Genomic DNA, 21,300 nt, shown 5'->3' on the forward strand with positions numbered 1-21,300 from the left:
TGAGATGGATAAACCAGATCATCCTAATGATCCTGCCCAAAGCTAAAGGTCTTTGGAACTGTGGTTCCATGTTTTCCAAATGCTCCCTACCTCTTGGGTCCACCTTGGACTCTTCCCTTTCCTCACTCTCATATATCCAGTCCATCAGCAAGTGCTGTCAGTTTGAGTTTCAAAGTAGCCCACAAATCCATCTCCTTGACCATCATAATTTCCATCACTGTAATTTCCTCTGGACAGCCATAAGATCCTCTTGCTTGGTTTCTCTGCTTCCACTCTTGACTGTTCTCTGCCCAATTCATTTTCCTCATAGCTCCCTGGAGTGGTATTTTAGCATGTAAATCAATCCTTGCCTTGCTTAAAACTCTCCAATGTCTTCTCAATGTATTGAAAGTAAAACTCCAAATCTATACTACAGTCCAGGGTCCTGCATAATCTTGACTCTGCCTACTTCTCTAATGTTATCTCAAACCCCTGTTCTCATTCACTGGGTACTCTTTGCATCTTTGAAAGCATTAAGCTCTTTTCCATCTCAGACCCTTGCACATGGCTAGTATGTTTCTCAGTTCTATGCAAGCCTACCTCTTTCTCAACTATTAACTCCTCAGAGAAACTTTCTCAGAACTCCTTAAGTCCCCTGTAATTCTACTTCCCTTATTATCTATTGCTATAGCAGGGTCATTTTATTCATAGCACATCACAATTTATACATTCACAATTGCCTGTTTAATGTCTGTCTTACAGCACTATTCTTGCCAGATCCTTGAAGCAAACACTCCAGCCCCCATGCTGCTCATTGATATATATTGTCATATCCTCAGCCCACTGCAGCATGCCATGCATGGCCAATAAATGAATGACACTGGTCACAAATAGGGGGAAAAGGGTACAGAAAAGAAGGTTGAGGGAACTAAAGATAAATTTTGCTGTTTTGACAGTTTTTTCCCTCCTTTAATATATCTCTTCTCAAAATGTTCCTCTCCATGGGAAAATGAATCTAAAGATCTCTTAAAAATAGGTCGTTGGACACAAGAAGCAGGCCTATGAAGTCAATTCATGGATAGCATTTTAATCTCACCATCGGCCTAATGAAAAAAATTATAATGTGTGATCACAGCTAAACTGAATTGTAACTCTGAATATTAAAATGGCTTACACAAAACCAATTTCACATATAAATATGTTAAAGGGAGGTGGGAAAAGTCTTTAAAGAATTTCAAGAGGATTTACTGGCATATGTCATTGAATATGTTAATTACAGATGATTTATTCATGATATAAGTGCAGAAAAACATTGACTTCAGGCACTGTGGCCAGTGCTGCTGGTTGACCCCCCAACATCTATCCCCATATGTTCCCCTCTAGAGGCTAGAATACCTAAATTCTTGCTCTACTGGCCTTGCTTGCCACTAGGAAGGAAGGGCCACTTTTCTCACTAATAAGATAGAAGCAGATATCAGCTGCTGGGGTAGGGAGTATTCCATTAAGCTTTTGTTTTTCTGATCCAAAGAGACAGAAATGGCAACACTCCTTCCCTTTCTTGTTGTTTGAACACAGACGCAATATCTTGGTGTAGCCATCTTGTGAATATGAGAAAATGTCAAGACAGTCACAAAACAGCAGATCCTGATTTCACTGAACCATGAACCACTGACTACTTCTGCTTTTCTAATAACGTAAGAAAGATAACTATCTGTTCATATTGCTGTGGTCAGATTATTGTGTTAATTGCAGGCAACCACATTTATCTACATTTTGTTGGCTTTTGGGTGACAGACATTAACATGAACTTTGAAGAGATTAAAAGAGATAAAGCTACTTGTGTATGAATGTACATACATGTAATTCAGATGGCACTTGGTTTTCCAAATTCTAAATTAGTGAGGATTTACGATATTTTCTTTAAGTAAACAGCAAGAGTAACTAGTTGAAGCTCGTTTGAAAGGATGTTTGATGCAAACAAGCCCCTTAAAGTTCTTCCCACCACAGCACCCAGAGTGTCTCTGACACAGTACTTTGCATGTCAGAGGCTCATGACACGTATGACTTCATCAGGGAATAGATAGACAGCAACAATAAAAGCTTCTGTTGATGTTTGCAGCTGCTTGCTTGGTCTCTGGCTCTGATCACTCACTGTCTAAGTGTCCTTGTCTTTTTTGTATGGCCCAAGTGAGATGAAGTACATTCCTTTTCTTTTTAGCGTGTATTTCCAGGATACACTGTAGTGTATACTCTGACTCTCAGGGTTTCTACAGGCCTCTAAGCTCTGGGAACGGCCAGGGTGGGCCTGATAAGGAAAAGTCCACCTCAAGTAGATATTACTTCTTATTCTGGAATGTTTACCCTTTTGTCTGTAAGACTCTTTAATCCAAAATGACAAATCCTTCCTCCCAGTTCCTGTGAGAAGAAGTCTCAGGAATCCTGGTGTTGCTGGTCTCTGGGATCAACCACTGGCTGTTTCTGCTTTGTCCCTGGACTTCGCAAGAAGGGAGAAGTCCAGTGGCTTTCACATCAGTGTGAGCACCCTTTCTTCCAGTGAAGTTTAGTAGAAGCCCAATATATAAAATCAGTAAAATAACAAAAAATGGCCCTTGTCTTATAGTGCTTCCTGGATATTATATTATGGGTCCTACATATATCAATCTATTTTAAACCTCATAACAATACTTAAGGAGGTAACGGTTCCATTTCACCAGTGAAAAAAACAGGCATAGAGTGGAGGTGTTCTATCAAAGATTGGGAGGAAGGAGGCTGGGATGGGTCCTTCATAGTCTCATTTTCACCTCAGTGTCGGTTCCTAAGATACTCTAGTGGAACCCTTAGAAGACCTGGAGACAATGTTTGAAAATCCTTTTGCAGCCCGAGGTCACAAACTCAAATACTCTCCCAGGGGCCAGCTGAGTAACAAAGGAATGAAGGTGGTTACCTGGGGGCTGCAGTGCGGTGGAGTGTGCAAGGATCAGCTAAGGGGGTGGCTGCCACTCGGCTTTGCACAACCATTACCAAATTCTGTGCGGATCAAACACAAACATGCCTCCCAGAGGGCTTAGCTTTTGTGGGCCACCAACTTGAGACAATCGGAGAATGGGTGGAGACTCTGAAAACATATCCTGAGGTCAGACCACTTGGGTGCCACTAGAAGGTGAGATGCCCACTGATGAAGGAAATAATGGAGAAAAACAAGCTCATGGGTCTTTTTGGACATATGCATATTGTGATGGCCCTATGTTATACTGACTAGCTAAGAGTCATTTCTTCCCACTGTTTATCTACTGGCCTGATTTATTTTTAAGCAAGTCCTTCCCCTACTTGGTTCTGTCTACTCTTCACCATGTGTTTGCCAGTATTGGCCAAGCATCCAGTCTCACACCTCCTCTCCCACGCACCCCACCCCCCAACTGTCTTCTTATTTAAAGAAAAACAAGATTATAATGGTGAACAATGAGACTACCTAAATTATACAGCAGCCAAAATGAGTCCTGAGGGAAGATCCTTAGGAAGATTTTATTCCTTTGCTACTCAGGAATATTGGTTCTCATTGACACTCAAATGCAAAACAGACAGGTGGCTAAGATGCCTCCAGCACTTGCCTATAAGGCCTTAATATTTATGTAACTTGCCCCCAGAAAGTGATAATGTGTGCAAATCTATTTATGACAGCCAAGTTCTAAGTCATGTCTCCCCACATGCTTTAGAAACTTGGTAGTCTACAAGGGACTGCCTAATGGAAAAGGAGTTCATAGACACTGAACAACTGTAAAAGGAAAGGGAAATATAGTCAGTGCTTGTATATCAAATAAACTGGAGGGGATCTGTCACATGAACATTCCAGAATGTAGTTGAAAGAACATCATACACAAAGACAGGAGGTCAATAAATGTGAGGACTGGGCTAGATTGGGAGTTTTCAAGTTTCTTTTATGCCCCCGCCGCCTTTCCATCCTTCCTCCTTTTTTTCTTTCTTGGCTTAGGAATCATTTTTTTGAAAAAACAATAATATTTGCAGTCTAATGTATAAAACAGACAAAGTGGACCTACTGTGGTTCCATGTGGAGGCTGCGGCCTCACTGATTTGGGCACCCTAGCACTCTCAATGCACTATCTGAGGCACCTCTGAGAAATCCCATGTTCGAACTACAAGAAACAAATTTACATCACCGTTAGAACTAGATTATTTCCAAGGTCTGTTCAGAACTAAGAAAAAGAGAACCCTTTTCTCTTAAAAATGAAGAAACCTAGGTCTGCTAGGTCAGGTGACCTACTCAGGGCCATTCCTAGCATGCTATAGCTGGTACTAGAACCCACTCATAGTTCAGTGCTCTCCTTCCATCATTTAGAAAGTCGCATAAGATGGTGGTCTGAATCTCAACTCACCTAGCTACAAGCTCTGTAACCTTAGCAAGATATTCAACATTTGTGTGGTTCCTCATTTATGAAAGAAGATATAACAAGAGTCCCACCTTATGCTTCTGTGAGGAATCAGTGAGATAATGGATGTATGGGACTCAAACCCTTGCTTAGCATATAGTATGTGCTTACTAAATGTTAGCTGTACCATACTCTCCTCCATCCCTTCTCTGTTGCTTGCAGCTACAGAACATCAGACTTGTGATTATCCCTATTACTCTTGATGGAGCACATCAACCAGATAGCAGACAGAGCTGGCTCAGACACAGGATGCATCCAGCCGATGGACAGCATGCACTGGACAGTTGGCTGTAAAGCATAGCTGAAAAGCTGAATACAGTGAAGTCTGGAAATAATTCCTATCTCTTAACTTTCCAATATTTGCTTTGTTTTCCAAGAAAAATAAGCATTGAGCAAAGGGGTTGAGAAGAGCTGACTGACCTGGGAGAAATGTCACATCCTTGTTGCATGAATGCTCCCAGGGAGAACCACAAACTGTTGAATATCCCAAACTCATTGGATTGGTCACTGGTTGTCTGGTCCCGCCCTTCCTCAAACTCTTCACTGTGCCATTCATAGGGGCTGAAGCGGCTGACCAGGAAAAGGACGACACTCACTCCAATGTAGGCAAAGACAATGCACATCCAAATTTCATAAGCCAAAGGATCGAGGAAGGAGAAGACCCCCGGCTTGGACTTCTGCGGCTTTTTTATCATGATGGAGATCCCCAAACTCATAAATGGCTTGGAGAAATCTATCACCTCTTCCCGGACCAAGGTGATAGTTAAAGGAGCCACGGCCACATCGGCTCTCTGCAAAAAAAAAAAAAAAAAAAAAAAAAGGAAGAAGAAGAAGAAGAAGAAAAAATGCAGTTGAGCTCAGCAGCTCTCTGTTCTTTTGTTTCTTTCTCCACTGAATATTCTTTTGCATTTTAAAGGATGTGCGAGTTGAAAAGAAACTCAGAAGTCTAATTCCTCCTACTGTCTATATTTCTGACAAACGAATGATCAGCTCACTATCTTATAGGAGAGATCATCCCAGTGTTTGACAGTTCTAACTGTTAGGGCATCTTCCTCACCTTACTAGAAGGGGGATGTTGTGATATCTGTGGCTTCTGCCTTCCCAGCAGCCATGCCTCCTTCCTCCACAAGAAGAACCACTCCTGTCCACTTTCAGTCCTTGTAGTTCAAATCAGCTAATCACTCTGGTTACATAGTGAAGTGCATGACCCAGGTTTGGCCATCGGTATACTTCGTTTCCCTGGTCAGAATGATTCATTCAAAAATGGTATAGGACTCAAATCCGTATAATGAGCATTAGCCCTGAGAGTCAGAGTGAGAGATTTAGAAACTGATCCAGAATGTCATTTGGGCCATGCTAAATTCAGGGCTTACCTCAGACTCCAAGGAAGATGGGTTAATATATTCTATTTGTTCCCAGGAACATGAGCCAGCCCTTCTGTTTGCCTAAGCCAGTTTGGATTGGGTTTCTTTTACCTGCAGCCAAGATATCCCTAGCTAATAGTGTGGTAAAGGCAAATTTAACTCAATAAACTCTTACTGGGCACTTCTTTATGTTCAAGCCCTAGGCTGGAAGCTGAGGGTAAGCTACAGTCCCTACACTCAGGGTATTACAAACTAGTAAGAGAGGTTGGTATACATATCCACCTTTCCCTCCTCTCACCCCTCCCCTCCTCCGCAATTTTTCAGTCTACCAGGTAGGCTGGATGTACTAGCCAAGAGATACACAATGATACAGGAGACAAGAGGCATTAATTCTGGCTGAGGAGATCGGGGGCTACATCATAAAAGAGGTGACACATAAATTCGGCATTGAAGAGGGGTAGGATCTTGTTGCTCTGGCACAGCACACATTTCAGAAGGAGGGAATTATGTGAGTGAAGGCCTTAAAGAGAGGAGGAAAAGAAGCATCACAAGTATTTTTCGTGAAGACGCCTAAGAAACATACAAACAATTCAATTTTTAAAATTCGGATCCATGTAGACAAACATAAAAAAGGTTGCAAGAAATGCTCATCTTTGAGCATCTAGCATGTGGAATCACCATCCTTGCTCTTCGGTCCTTCCTCCCTCTCCCTAATGGCAGAAGCACTGGCATCTACACAAATAAAAATCCACTGCTCTGTTGGCTTGAGATCAAGAGATCCTGGAAACCCAAGAAGGTTCCATGGACAGGTGCCACAAAACTCATTTTTGAAATGAGAGACACATCTGTGCAAGTCTGTTCCAGGTGGATGGCTTTCTCTCATGATGCACAACAGTCCAGATGTGAAACTGGTGACAGATGTGTGCAGATGAGTGCCCCACTTAGCTGCCGACTGGTGTTGCATAGAGAAGATTTTGGCTGATTACTGTCATTGGCTGGGGTTTTTGAGAAGGTGCTTCAAGTGGAATAAAAACCCTGGCTTCAGAATGACTTAAGATCTCACCCAGGGAAAGAAACTTTCCATAAAGCAATGTGAATTTGATAGTAATTCTGCTTTTTTTTTTCTAATAGTCACTGCATAAATCTTTTATTATTATTATTATTATTATTATTATTATTTTGCAAATACTTACAAGCAAGTGCAAGGGAGAAGATACCTACTCTTTTGTCTGTACCCTAATATAGATAGAAAAGGAAAGGAGGAGAAAAGTAATGGAAATGACTTAGAGGGACTACTACATGTTACCCAAAAGGGAGGTGAATGAAGACCAGCTTTGAAGGTGGTAACAGGAATTGAATGGATTCGTTTGATGCCTCCTGAAGTGAGTTAATGAAAGGGACTGTGGACTGGAAAAATCACAGAAGCATATCATCATAATGCTTAGTTCATTCAGCAATTCCAAGATTTGTTTCATAGAACATTATTTCTGAAAGGATGTTAATAAGTGTAACATAAAAACAGTGTGAAAATTAGGAAACATGAATCTAGGAAATATGAACTTAAACAGGTGGGGCGAGACTCCTCAGAACCTTTAGAAGATCACTATGCACTGAGAACTTCCAAGAGAGGTAAGTAGATGTAATACTTCTAAAATTATCTGGCCGTGGATCCCTGAGCATCAAAAGAGACCCATCTGTGTAGGAGACATACACAGTGGGAGATGCCACATTCAATGACCTTACTTTATAGAGAAAAACTCAGGTCCAGAGAGGGAAGGTGATTTGTGCAAAGCTGCAGTGTTTCGGTTTGTCTGACATTGACTGAGAGGTCTTAAGAGGTGATTTCCAGCACCTGAGGTTGTTAGTGGCGCTCTGCAGGATTGGTCAAAGGCAGAGCTTACCTGGGAAAGTTAGACCTGGCTGCTCTGCTGGTGACTTGCTGACCATGTGGCCTTAAGTGAAACTGTTGTCTTTTGGAATATCAAATCCCTCGCTAAAAAAAAAAAAAAAAAAAAAAAAAAAAAAAAAAAAAAAAAAAAAAAAAAAAAAGGCGTAATAATTTTTTGCTTTACCTATTTGATAGGATGGTTTTGTGAGGATCAAAAGAATTCAAATATGTGAGAATACTGTGAAGTGTAAGCATTCCACAGATCCTCAAAATTATTTACTTAAATTGACATTAGGATAGTAGCTTCCAAAATTAAGCATACGTCAGAATCACCTAGAGGGCTTTTAAAAATGCAGGTGGCAGAGTTTCTGGATCTCGGCGTGATACCTGAGAATTTGCATTGCTTTTTTTTTTTAATATTTATTTATTTTGGGGGGAAACAGAGACAATAGCATGAGCTGGGGAGGGCAGAGAGGGAAACACAGAATCTAAAGCAGGCTCCGACGCTCTGAGCTGTCAGCACAGAGCCTGACACGGGGCTTGAACCCATGAACCATGAGATCGTGACCTGAGCCAAAGTCAGATGCTTAATTGACTGAGCCACCCAGGTGTCCGAGAATGTGCATTTCTAATAAGTTCCCCAATGATGTTGATTCTACTGGTCCAGACATCACACTTTGAGAACCACTGACCTAGGCGAGCCCCAAACAAAATATGTGATGTCTAGAAACAATCCTGGGGAGACAGTAAACAGTTTTGATGTTGTAGGTAAAGGCGAAATGTGAAGAAAACCATTAAGGTTGGAGAGCTACTCTGAGCCAGGCACTGTGTACGTAAACTCCCCACCCCAGCCCGGGGATACGGGATTCACTTTCCCTGTTTTACAGCGGTTCAGTAACTTGCAGGTGCCTGCCGTCAAAGTTCACTCTCGTTCTGCTCCACCAAGACAAAGGACAGGCAGGGAAGCCACCTGTGAATCAAGCACAAAGCCAAATCCATGCAAGAAGCAGAAACTTCATTTGTAGCATGTGGCATCTGAGAATGCAGACACTATTGCTATGCCCATCGCCAGTGAACAGTAGCCTTACAGTCCAGTGCTCAGATGGCTTGGAGTTCAAAAGCCAGGCTGCATGTCACAACTCTGCTTTTACTAGCTGTCCTTTGCCAAATTACATACCCGCCCTCCCCCCCCCCCCCCCACTGGGCCTCAGTGTCCTTATCTATGAAATGTGGAAAATAATTGTATCTGTCTTATGGGGTTGTTAGGAGGAGGAAATGAAATAATGTGGGTCAAATATTTAGCATGGCACCGGGCACATACTACCTGTGGAAATGTTACTACTACAGGTTTTGATAAGAACAAGGTGGAACAACATAAGAGACTCTTAAAAACTGAGAACAAACTGAGGGTTGACGGGGGGTGGGTGATGGGTATTGAGGAGGGCATCTGTTGGGATGAGCACTTGGTGTTGTATGGAAACCAATTTGACAATAAATTTCACATAAAAAAAAGAACAACGTGGAGGAAAAGAAGATGAAAGAGACCTTGATTGGCTTAACCATTTAAAAGGCACAGAAAGAATCAATTTGGGAGCCTCCAAATGAGTTTTGTCTGACCTTCTGGTTATTTGTGGCTGACAGATAGTTCCTCAAACTCCTCTATTCTTCCTCAGGGGTACAGAAAAAGAAAGCCAGACCAAAACTCAAGGGAGGATGTTGAATTGGGCCCATCATGGAGTCTTGAGAACACAGTTTATAGAGCACAGAGGGACAGGCCTGATGGAGGAGAGGGGATGGATGGGAAAGGGCTGGCCCTGGGGCATCAGAGGTAACTCTGGTTTCTTACTGATGAGCCAGTGACCCACCACTGACTGTTGGCTATTGGGAAGCTTGACCTCAGGATGATCATACCATTGTTCTGCCAGGATCACAGGCCTTTTGCTAAGGGAACTGTGGTCCATGGGGTGAGGTCGAAGATGAATGCTAGTGGAGGTTCCCATGGAAACCAGCCTCCAGATGCAGCGTTAACCGTCCAGCTCTCTGTCATCAGTGGAGCTTCCCAGAGTGAGAGAAGTAGAGGGAGGAGAAAGAGTAGAAGTACATTCCACTCCTCAACTCATTAACCATCTTATTAGGTCATCTTGAAAGCCACTTTCCTATGGAAGATTTTCCTTATTTCATCTCTTTTTTGAGTTCCCTTTGTATGACTCCCATGGCCATCATGAGTCCTATTGCCTTGATATTGGAGAATGGAATTTAACCTAAATGGTTGCTTCATCCTGGCCAGAACTCAACATCAACCTGTGACTTAGTATATGCTTCTGCTCAGAGACCCTGCCTATAATCTTCAGTTTCTGTGAGTAAAGCTGTGGTGGTCCCTTTCCCGCAAGTAGTGGCTGACTTCTTACATTACATTTGTTGTTTCTCTACTCAAGTATCTTCATCATCTCCCAGTACCCACTGAATCAACCCACTCTTCCCCTTGTCACTTATTACTCAACCATAGCCCTGACTGCTCAATCCAAGCCCTCTACACAAATGACCACTGTTTTCTTTCTTTTCTTTTTTAATTTATTTAGAGACAGAGAGAGAGAGAGACAGAGAGAGAGAGAGAGAGAGAGAGACAGAGAGAGAGAGAGAGAGAGAGAACGAACAGGGGAGGGGCAGAGAGGGAGAGAGAGAATCCCAAGTAGGCTCCATGCTGTCAGCACAGATCCTGATGCGGGGCTTGAATCTACAGACCATGAGATCATGACCTGAGCTGAAATCAAGAGTCAGAGGCTTAACTGAATGAGCCATCCAGGCACCCCGATGACCAATGTTTTCGCACTCTCCTTACACCTCTCTTATTTCCATCACCAGTCTATTGTTTATACTTTAGAAATTCCTGGGCTGCCTTTCTTTCTATTTGAACATGGGCAATTTTCAGTTTCCATATCTTTCTTGATGGCTAGACAAACTCATGTTAGCCTCTTGCCTGATCCTTGAACCATACTATCTTTTACTACTCTCTCTCTGTATTTTCTACCCCATAAAATGTTAAGATCCTTGGGGACAGGGATCAGATCTTTTACTTCTCAGTGATTCCTTAAATACTTAAAGCAATTCAGACATTCAGTGGCTTCTCAGAAATGCTTCAACTTATTGAAGATTTTATAGCAATCGTGCATGGTGTTATTTCAAGTGCAGTGAGTGATATAAAGACAGAGAGACCTACTCCTATTACACAGAAAACTATTATACAAGGCAAGGTAAGCCACAACAGAAACAGAAACTAAATCCTGCAGGGGAAGGCAAGAGCACTTAGAAAGGAGAGTTAATACCTGTTATGGGGAGAAAGAAATGACACCTTGGAAAAAGCAATATTTGATACAGATTTTTGGAGAAGGGACAGGAGTTTGGGGGTACTTAATGGAAGGGAGCACTCTAGAGAACAGAGTGACTCAGGGGTGGTCTTGCTGAAGTGGATGGTATCGGAAAGGTAATATTGGGGTGAGTGACTAGAAAGTTAGGTTGAATCCAGGGTGCATCTGGCACCAGGGAAGAAGTTTATATGGAGGGGCCATAAATGATTTTGAGCAGGGGAGTGGCAACTCAGCGGTCTGCCTCAGGAAAACTCATTCTGAATCTCAGTATTGCCTGTGTTAGATCATGATCAACTGCAGTCACAAGACTGAACTGAGAAAGCCGGGACCAGTAAGTAGCCTTGAACAAAGAATGTCTCAAGATATTGGATTTTGAACACCTCATCTTTTTGGCAGCAACTATACTAAGTTAGGGGGTCCAATAGTCATCTGTGGACGGGGCCAGCCAACCACCAAATTATTTTCTGTCAAACTCTCTCCCTGTCCTCCAATCCCCCACCCTGTGGAGAACTTACTCCATAGACCAGCTCTCCCACCATGCCATTCCAAGCCTTGGTGTCAGGGTCACGGGCTCCATATTTTCCATCGCTGACAATCTCAAGACGGTAGGAGTAGCCCACATGTTTGGCAATCTCTGCTGCCAGCTCTACACAGTAGCCCTCATAGCGGTCATTGCCCTCAAACTGGTTGGCATTCTTCTTGAGCATCACATACGGATCTTCCTGGTAGAAAAATGGGGGAGAAAGAATGTGGGTTGTGGGTCCACTCATAGGTAAGGAGGACTTTGGCATGGCAGGGGAAGATGTCAACAACGTTGGTTGACTTTGGTCTCTCTAAGTCCCTAAACCTACTTCCTGCATTTCTGCTCCCTCCATTACAAAACTTCTTGGGCTAAGAAAGTAAACTCTTAAAATAAGAATATTGCATAATTCACATGTGGAGCTCACCCTTTTAAATTATGTTCCAGGAGCTTTTGTATTTTTTGGAGGTGCCTCTAGGGCACTATGTTGGGATAGTAGGCCCTAAACAGTCTCCAGCTTTCTCACAGGCAATCACTGAAAATCACAGCAGTTCAGTGGATATAAAGTAGCTAAAGTGCTGGCTTTTAGGAGACTTTCTTAGAAAATGGCTTCTACTGAAGGAGTGTACAGTCTGAGAACCACCATAATTTAGTCTCACCATTATGTCATATATATGGGTAAACTATGGCTCAAAGGAGGGTAAGTGACTTATCCCAGTATACAAAATGAAATCATAGCAGAACCAGAGTGAAAACAGCATCTCTAATTTCTAGGAAACTCCTTTTTCTACTCCCTCTTTCTACCTATAGCATGGTTTCGGCAAGAAGAACAACCAGCTTATGCTCCTGGGGAAAACCTTTGTGTTGGTCTAGCTTACATCTAGATAACCTCAATGAAGGACTGAGTACTCACTAGGATTGTAGTAACGATGTATGTTCTATTCTGGACACTTGAATTGTCCCCCCCAGCTTGAGCATCGGTGGCTGCAGGGACAAACTTATCATCTTCATTCCAGTAACCGATCTGTTAAGGAGAGGAAGGTGGTGACATGAGATGAGACAGGCTCCTCAGGACTGGCCTACTGTGGACCACCCAGCCAACACCAGACAAAAAAGCAAGGATCTAGGCATCATATCATACAATATTGGACACACCAGGCTCTAAAGCATTGGTAGATAAAAATAACAAGAGGTAAAATGCTCTCCATCCAGGTCCTCCCCCTTGAACATCCTCACCATGATGGGCTAAGCCTAGAAATTGCCCCTGCGAAGAGGGGGCGGGTTTAACTCTTAATACAGCTAGAATATTTTGTACAATGCAAGCCATGGCTGTGGAAACTAAATTCCTTGCAGTTGTTCACAAGCTCAAACCCCCTTTTCTTTATTTCTATTAACCCTTCTCTTCCTGAGCTCATTCTGAATGGCAGTTGGAATCATACGATTTAAACATTAAATTCCTTTTGCTTTATTTTTATATTTACCTGTATTTTTTCCATCTAGATTTAACTTCCTAGGTGATTGTTATTTTATGCTTTATCATTTATTTCTCTTATTTCCAATTATGAAATATTATAATACTGAGTATATATTAGTGCCTAAAATTATTGGCTGAAAACATTATTATTTTTTTAAATTAATGGGTTATTTATACTGGCTCATTTTCCAAGATCTTTCAGCTAATATTTATTGGATCCCTATCGTGTGCAAGGCTCTGAGCTAAAACACTGGTAGTATTGTGTGGGAGGTTGAGAGAGATACAAAAAGTCTAAGAGGTAGTCCTTGCTCTGAGAAGTTCCCCAGTCTACTTGGGAAGACATGACACATGAAACACACAAGGTCATAAAGGATGGACAGTTTGAGCCCAATCCTTTCAGGTTGGAGAGACCATGAACATGTGCCAAGATGTAAAGGCAGGAATCTTCCCAGATATGTAAGTTCAATGGCTTCTAGGTGGAAGATAGGGTTAGCCTAACAGGGCAGTGCGCAAGTGATAGAAGATGGATTTTTTTTTTTTTTTTAATTTTGGGAGAGGAGAGAAAGAGAGAGAGAGAGAGAGAGAGAGAGAGAGGGAGATTCCCAAGCAGCTCCATGCTGTCAGTGTGGAGCCAGATGGAGAGCTCAATCTCATGAACTGCGAGATTATGACCTGAGCCAAAATCAAGAGGCAGATGCTCAAACCACTGAACCACCCAGGCGCCCCAGGAGACACCTGGATTTGAATGCCAGGCTAAACAATATAGACTTTATCCTGAAGGTAACAGGAAGTCATGGAAGGTTTGGGAAGAGCAGAATGGCATGGCTAATACACATACACACACAAACACACACCTCTGTCCTGTCTCTCTCTATCTTTAGACATTGTGTTTTGTTCTGTGGTTCTTCTTTTGGCTGTAGATGGAGGGTGAGAAAGAGAACTGGAAGTGCATTTGCAGAGGAAAGAGCAGGCCTCCCACCAGCCAGAACTCAGACCAGGCTCACACAGCTGAGGCCTGTGCCAGGGGTCAACTCAAACAGCACTGTCTCCTTGATGCCTTCCCCAGTTTCGTTGGAAAAAAGCCATTCTCTCTGTGATCTCACTGCTGTTAACAACAACGATAATTGCCAATGCTGATTATGTTCTTGCTATTGTCAGATGCTAAGTGTTTCTAAGTTTTTGTGCCATTTCATTTGGATTAGAGGTGTCTGTAACCTGCCCAAGGTGATGCAGCTGGAAATTGGCTCTGCATTTGTTGCTAAGAGGGGACTTGGCTTCCATGATAACATGTAATCATTTTAATTAACATTTATTGAGCGCTTACTGGGTTTCAGCCACTCTTCTTCTAAGTGGTTTTTTTCTTTTCTTTTTTTTTTTTATGTTTTAACTTCTTCCATCCTCACAAAAATCTATGAAGTGGGTACTTAATTATCACCCCCATTTTAAATGTGAAGCAACTGAGATGTGGAGAAGTGAGGCAACTTTTCCAAGGTCACAGTCAAGTCATGGAGCCAGGATCTGAGCCAGGAAGGTTGACTGCAGGGCCAGTAAGCTGCTAGCTGGCCCTTGAGTGCCTCAGGTAGGTCCCCACTGGCCCTGTGGTCTGGCTGTTTGTATGTCTGTCGCCATCTCTCCACAGTTCTGTGGGTTCCTGATGGACAAAGCCAGAGGTCTATTCCTTCTAGAATGATTTACTTAGCATGGCATATTCTTCCATAAGAAGCAGCTCAGGAAATGTTTGTTAAGAGAAGATGTGCTTCCAACAAGGAGACAGTGGACCCTACTGGGTGCTAAGACAGTCCAGAGGCTTGTCTCTCAGGGCATCGGGTCAAGATCTACCCTTGGTGCAGGCCTGTGCTCAATACTGCCTGTGTTAGGCACTTTTAGTCAGCACAGAAGGAGACATTTCTCCCTAAATGACACAAGAACCAGAAACTTAGATTTCCAGAATGTCAGAGGTGGAAGAGGCTTGAAGAATCACTTCTTCCAACCCCTTTCTTTTACAGAGAGGGATGAGGGGACAGGCACAAAACCAGGATGCAGTCTTGACTCCCTCACTTTGCTAGGCCAGGGCGCTGGAACCCTGGAGCACCTGTGGGGACTTTCCATGCCACTTTCCTAGGAGGTGGGTGAGGGGTCAGAAAATGGGAGACAGCTCTGGGTGCCCCATCTCTCCTTCAAAACACTCAGTTCTGCTTTTTATCTCTTTCACATATTGGGATCCCTTTAAGAGTTCACTTTTACAAGGAGCCCTCTGGTTGAAAATGTTTAAAGCCACTAATGTAGTATATCATGATGCAAGTTTTCAAAAGATTTCCAAAGTACTTTCACAACATTTAACTCTTTAGCAAACAGCACAAGACAGGTGTGGGATTGTTTTCTCTGTTTTATAAAGGAGATAACTGAGCCTTGGGGAAATCAAATGATCTAATTTATAAATATAGAGATTATATAGCAGATTCGTGGCAGGGCATAGGAGCCAGGGCATGACCTCAAAGGTTAGGTTATTTAATGTAATCAATACTAACTCAGGAGCAGGTCTGACAAATGCCATTTTCCCCCCACAGATGACGCTTTCCCTTTCTCTTTCTTTTCCTTCTTCCCCTCATTCCCTTCCTTTCTTCCCTTTTACTTTCCTCTTCACAATCAGGCACAGGTTTAGCTCCTTCTAATGAAACCATCAGTACAGAGCAAGTTGCCTTCTCTGATGTGCAAAATCTAAAATCTACAGTGTATTATTACATATTATTTTTTTTAAGTGGGGGCTTGATAGTCAAGAGATTACTCTCTGATATAGACAGACCTGGTTTAAAAGGTGGGCTTTCCTGGGGTGCCTGGGTGGCTTGGTCGGTTGAGCTTCTGACTTCAGCTAAGGTCGTGATCTCATGGTTCGTGGGTTCGAGCCCCAGGTCGGGCTTGCTGCTATCAACATGGAACCTGCTTCAGATCTTCTGTCTCTCTCTGTCTCTGCCCTTCCCCTGCTCGTGCATGTGCACGTGCTCTTTCTCTCAAAAATAAATAAACATAAAAAAAAGGTAGACTTCCCTAATTACTAATCTTTGGCCAGTTACCTGACCTCAGTGGGCCTCGGTTCTTGCTCTGTGGAATGGATACATCAGGAGTATCTGTCTCTTGAGGTTTGCTGTGAGGATGGAAGGAGTTAATGCATGGACAACAATGAGAGCTGTATGTGGCTCATATTAATGCCTAGTCTAAGGGTAATGCCTAGTTGAAGGCTAGCAGGCTTCTATAGTATAAGACATTTCAGTATCAATTTACTATTGAAATTATCAATCTCTAAAGAAAAAGTGTATTATTTTAGAGCATTTCTCAAATTCATTTGGCAAAGTAACCCTCCTTACATGCAGAATGCCCTAGGATAAGTGTGCCGCAAACCACAAGACATTGCTCTAAAATCCCAAGTTATTTTGATAAAGGATGGGGGAAAAAGCAAGATAAATCTGTTGTAGGCCAGATTTATACTACTTAGAAAGAGACTTTAATTTCTCAAGATAGTGGTCCTTCAAAGCTAGTATTGTGGCATTAGTTGTTAAATTGGGATCTATAAAAGTTACTGCATAGCTTGGTTTATATACAGCTTCCTTGATATCAAAAGCTAGAGGAATAGCTAAGTGTCATAAACAAGTTTATTTGATGTCTGACCCTTTTGTAGGGAAATAAAACAATATTGCCAGTCAAAAGAGTGGGGTGATGCCAAAACCCGGCCTGCACCTCACATAAGCTAGCAGTTGAGAAATCTGGCTCCACAGTTCGATGAAACGAAAGTTGACAAAGAGTTTTGAAGAGACACTACACTTCAGAGATGAGAGCAAATTTCCCTTTCTTGGAGAAATGGGTTGGATTATTATACAGCACTTTGATTCTCTACTGAGGATATGCAGGACCTTTGATTCTCTCTGAAAGTAAATCAGAGCTAGTGGCTGGGTAAAGACTGGGGCCCATTATTCAGGAGAGGATTTAAACAATTCTAACAGTGAGAGGTCCTCTCCTGGGGCCAGTTATAATTTTTGATCTTCTGTTTCCATCTGCCTCTAAAGATTCTTTGAATGTAGGAAATGAGTCTAGATGATAGATTAGCTTTTTTTAAGTGAATGAAGTCTAAAAAAGAGATAGTTATAGAACAGTAAATTCAACTGATCTACCTTGCACAGTCAGCAAGTCAGATTTACACATTTGTATCTCTCGGCTGCCTGTAAAGGCACAGCCTGGGGACCTCCGAAAATGAGATCCATTGTAATACAGTTTTTAAAAGTAGGTTGCCTATTGTGGCAAAGTCAACTAGATGACCAGCAAGGACTCTTATTCTCTTTCCCTAGCATAGAGGTGTTGGCAGGAAGTAGCTCCCTAGCCAGCAATTACATTTCCCAGCCCATGGGGCACCTAGGTGGGCCAGAGGATTGGGTTCTGGCCAGCAGAACACAGCACAAATGATGCCCATCTCTCTTGGTCTGACTCCCTCAAATCTCTAGCACAATTTCTGCTTTCTTTCTTCCTCATCTGTTAGCTAGATGTTGATAGCCAGAATGATGCAAATGGGCAATGGAGCCTCTATAAGCCTGAGTCTTAACCAGAGCCCTCAGTCCAAACACTGGTCACCAGGTGAATGAGAATTAAACATCTATTGCATTAAAGAGCTAATAATTCAGAGTTTCTCTGTCACTGAACCTAGGGTTTTCTTAACTAACCTACTTAAAGAATTTGAACTTAATATGTTTATGTATGACTTTGAATTCTGCTGTAAGTGTTATTTAAAATTTTCCAGCATTTTTTTTCTTACTTGCTGGCAGATCTATGGAAATATGGGCCAGAATAGTATGCACCCTGGTTGCCCAGCAACATCCAATAAACTGTCTACTCATTTAATAAAAAGCCATTTATTTGCATGTGCTTACTATGTGTCAATATACTGCAGGGGTTGAAGGTATAATACATAACACAACTGTGGTCCCTGATTTTAGACAGCTGGCATTTTAGTGGCAGGAAGGTGGAGAAGAGGGGAAGAAAGACAATATATACCCAGGCCAGGGGTCAGCAAACTTTATCTGGAAAGAACCAGAGAGTAAATGTTTTAGGCTTTGTGGGTCACACAGTCTCTTTTCTAAGTACCCATCTCTGCTGTTGTAGTGCAGAAGCAGCCACAGACAATATCTAAACAAATGAACGTGGCTATGTTCCAAAGAAACTTCATTTATGGATACTGAAATTGTATTTTGGGAAATTTTCACATATGATGAAATAGTTGTCTTTTGATTTGTTTCAACCATTTAAAAATGTAAAAAAAAAAACTACTAGCTCATGGGCTGTACAAAAGCAGGCAGTGGGATGAATTTGCCTTGCAGGCTGAAGTCCGCCAACCCCAATCTAGATCACTAAGCCAACAAGAATAGATCAGAAGGGTTAAGCATTAAGAAAAAAAAATAGAATGGGATAATGGGATTGTGCCAGATGGTGGGGGCCACTTTAGATAACTTGGTCAAGGACAGCCTCTCCAAAGTGACTTCACTTGAGCAGAGACCTGAACCACAGGGAGAGAGAGCACACAAAACTGCAATGATAGAGAACATCAGGTAAAGGGATGGAACGATGTCAGTGCAGCTGTGCAGTGATGAGCTAGCGACAGAGGAGCAAGAGCTCATGCCAGAGGGAAGCAGCCTCTATTTCCTGAAGGTCAAGGGAAGGAGTTATATTTCCCTGCAACAGGAAGCCAAGGGAAAGTTGTAGGCAGAGAAACAATAGAACCTGATGCATATTGACCTTACAGAAGGGCAAGGATGTAGATAGTGGAACTAGGTAATAGGTAAGGAGGCTCCCATATGCATCCAGGATGGCGTGGGGGTGGCTTGGGCTCTAGGGTCAGCAGTGGAAACAGAGGTGGTTGGGTTAGAGCAATGTCTTAGAGCTATAAGAGGATTTGGCACGTCCAAAGTTGGGGAGCAAGGATTTACAGAAAAACTTCTGAAGATCATATGGAATGGAAGGCTGTGAATTCTTTGGGACTTTAGATTACTTCTGACATCAGCAGGACTTTGTGTCACTTTTAGTTTGCTTTCCTGCCCATGCTTTCCTTTCTAGTTACTCAGAGGGTCAGAATCCAGGATAAGAAACTCAGGGCAGGGCAGGATAAGGCAAGGCAGGGCAGGGGGACTCAAGTCAAGTTGCAATGAGAAGTAGACGCCTGCAATCAGGTCAGAAGCTAGACAGAGGGCCAATGATGATGGGAAAGATGGTTAAAATTCACAATGCTGGTCCCTTGATGAAAGACCTTGGAGAATTTTCCCTACACTTCTCCCTTGGCAGTCATTTATCAGAATTTGTGATCCAACCTGGATCTGATGAGGTATTTTAGATCTCAGATAGAGATCTCTACATCGGTACCCCCTGGTGAACAAGATTTCCTGAGGATTTAGCTTTAGCAGAGCCAACGCCAAATCTGGCATCTATGCTGCTAAATGTATGATGCACGGATGCTTGGAAGTGTGCACATTTCACTGGGATGTCAGATTGGACCCAGATACCTAGAGGGTATCTGTTGGCACATCAGTGCCAAGGATATAGGCCAAAAGATCAGGAGAGTGTCCCTGAGGCCCCAAATCAAGCAACAGCAGCTCCTCTTTATTACATATATCAGGTAAGGCCACGTAATGTTTACTGAAACAAGCACAACTAGGTCACTCTTAAATCTGAGGAATTACTTTGCTAGGAGGCTGATTGAGTAAAAGGCCTGAAGCCACAGATGTAGAGGAATTGATTTTCTCCAAGTCAGATTCCCTGTAAACAAAGGATGCTTGAGCCCACAGTCTAAGCAAGAATTTAGTCTTGGGGAAGTAAGCTGGAAAACAGCCTTGGGATCTGAAACAATAAAGCACAGCCATTTGCTGGTGGATTTTAAGGTTACTCTGTTCTTTCTGTTTGGTGATTTATCCATTCCATAGGCTTGTACAGCCTGATTCACTCAAACTCAAGGCTGACCAAAAAAAAAAAAAAACAAACAAACAAAAAACAAAAAACAAAAAAAACCCCTGTGGCCTAAAGAAGGGAGTTTAAACAAACAAACAAAGCATGTGCTGGATGTCGATTACATGCCAGGAGCTGCTTTTCTGAATCCCTCACTACAAGCTGTGGAGGTAGGAGGCACCGTTGCATTTAATTCTGACAGTGACCCTGTGCGGTACAGGATATTATCCCCCTTTTGGAGATGATGTAACTGAGGTCCAGGGAGGCTAAGTAACTTGTTCTAGGTCACGTGCCTACTGAAGAAGAAAGCAGGGACTTAAATCCTGGCCTGTCTGCCTCCAAAGCCCAAGCTCATAACCATTCTGCCTGTGTTTCTCACCAAACCACCTAGAGCACTGGGAGCCTCTCCACTCGGGAAGCTGGCTTTTTAAATGTGCAGACTCCCGAGACTCATCTCTGTTCTCTTAAAGCAGAATGTCCAGCTTTGGGGAACCCAGGAATCTCTATTTTTAACAAGGCCTCCAGGTAATTCTTCTACTTGCTCAAGTGTGAGAACTGCCAATCTTGCTATGATGCGTCCTCTCCTGAGGAGAGCTCTTGATGTCGTGCAAATTCGGAGGAGACAAGGAGGCTTCCCACAGTCTCTGGTGGGTTTAAGGTCAACATGAAGGACTGAGACCCGTGTTCCCGGGGGTAGTGATTGGGGAAGTTCCCACTGATGGGCGTTTCATCCATTGAAGAGGGTCCCTAACCCCACCTGCCCTGAGGGAGTCAAAGCCCAGCCCAGAGAGGGACAACTTGACTGGAGGCATAAGCTTCACAGGGATGCTATCACATGCATCGGCGTCCAGGGTGTCAGTGCTGAGAGGAACTGAGGTTTGCACAGCCCAGCACCTCTCACTCATTTTAAAGACCCAGAGAAGTTAAAGCCACCCTGCTGGGCGATGACCAGGCTGGGGTAGAAGCCTCTGCCTTCTCTTCATCCTTATCTCATTACCACTATGTCCCCAATATACCTAGCCTGCTGCTAATGGGCAGGGAAGAATCTGGCTTTATTTTCAACCACCCCACTACACTGCAGGGAAAAGAACTAGATAAACACCCATGTTTTAATTTTGACAAACACGCAACTGCTCATAGGTAGTATGCATGTGCCAATTTCGTCCACAGGAGATAGTATTTTTCCGCCCTGAGGGCAGTAGGCCATTCTGAGGATTCTAAGCAAGAGCCCAGGTCCATGGTCAACAATGTTCTGTGTAGGAGCAAACTTCTTGCCTGCCCAAGTCCTTA

General features: G+C 42.9%; 1 protein-coding gene across 4 annotated transcripts in view; it reads right to left on the reverse strand.

The window, feature by feature from the left end:
• GRIA1 (glutamate ionotropic receptor AMPA type subunit 1) overlaps nucleotides 1–21,300 on the reverse strand; it is a 301,502-nt gene that overhangs the window by 80,244 nt on the left and 199,958 nt on the right. For all 4 annotated transcript variants that reach the window (XM_042960060.1, XM_042960057.1, XM_015535468.2 and 1 more), the window contains 3 exons: nucleotides 12,475–12,585; nucleotides 11,557–11,763; nucleotides 4,845–5,215 (listed from right to left, as the gene is read on the reverse strand). In XM_042960060.1, coding sequence (XP_042815994.1) covers nucleotides 4,845–5,215; nucleotides 11,557–11,763; nucleotides 12,475–12,585 — 689 coding nt within the window. The remainder of the gene's footprint in view (nucleotides 1–4,844; nucleotides 5,216–11,556; nucleotides 11,764–12,474; nucleotides 12,586–21,300) is intronic.

This window comes from Panthera tigris, chromosome A1 (assembly GCF_018350195.1).
Source record: "Panthera tigris isolate Pti1 chromosome A1, P.tigris_Pti1_mat1.1, whole genome shotgun sequence".
NCBI classification, from domain to species: domain Eukaryota; kingdom Metazoa; phylum Chordata; class Mammalia; order Carnivora; family Felidae; genus Panthera; species Panthera tigris.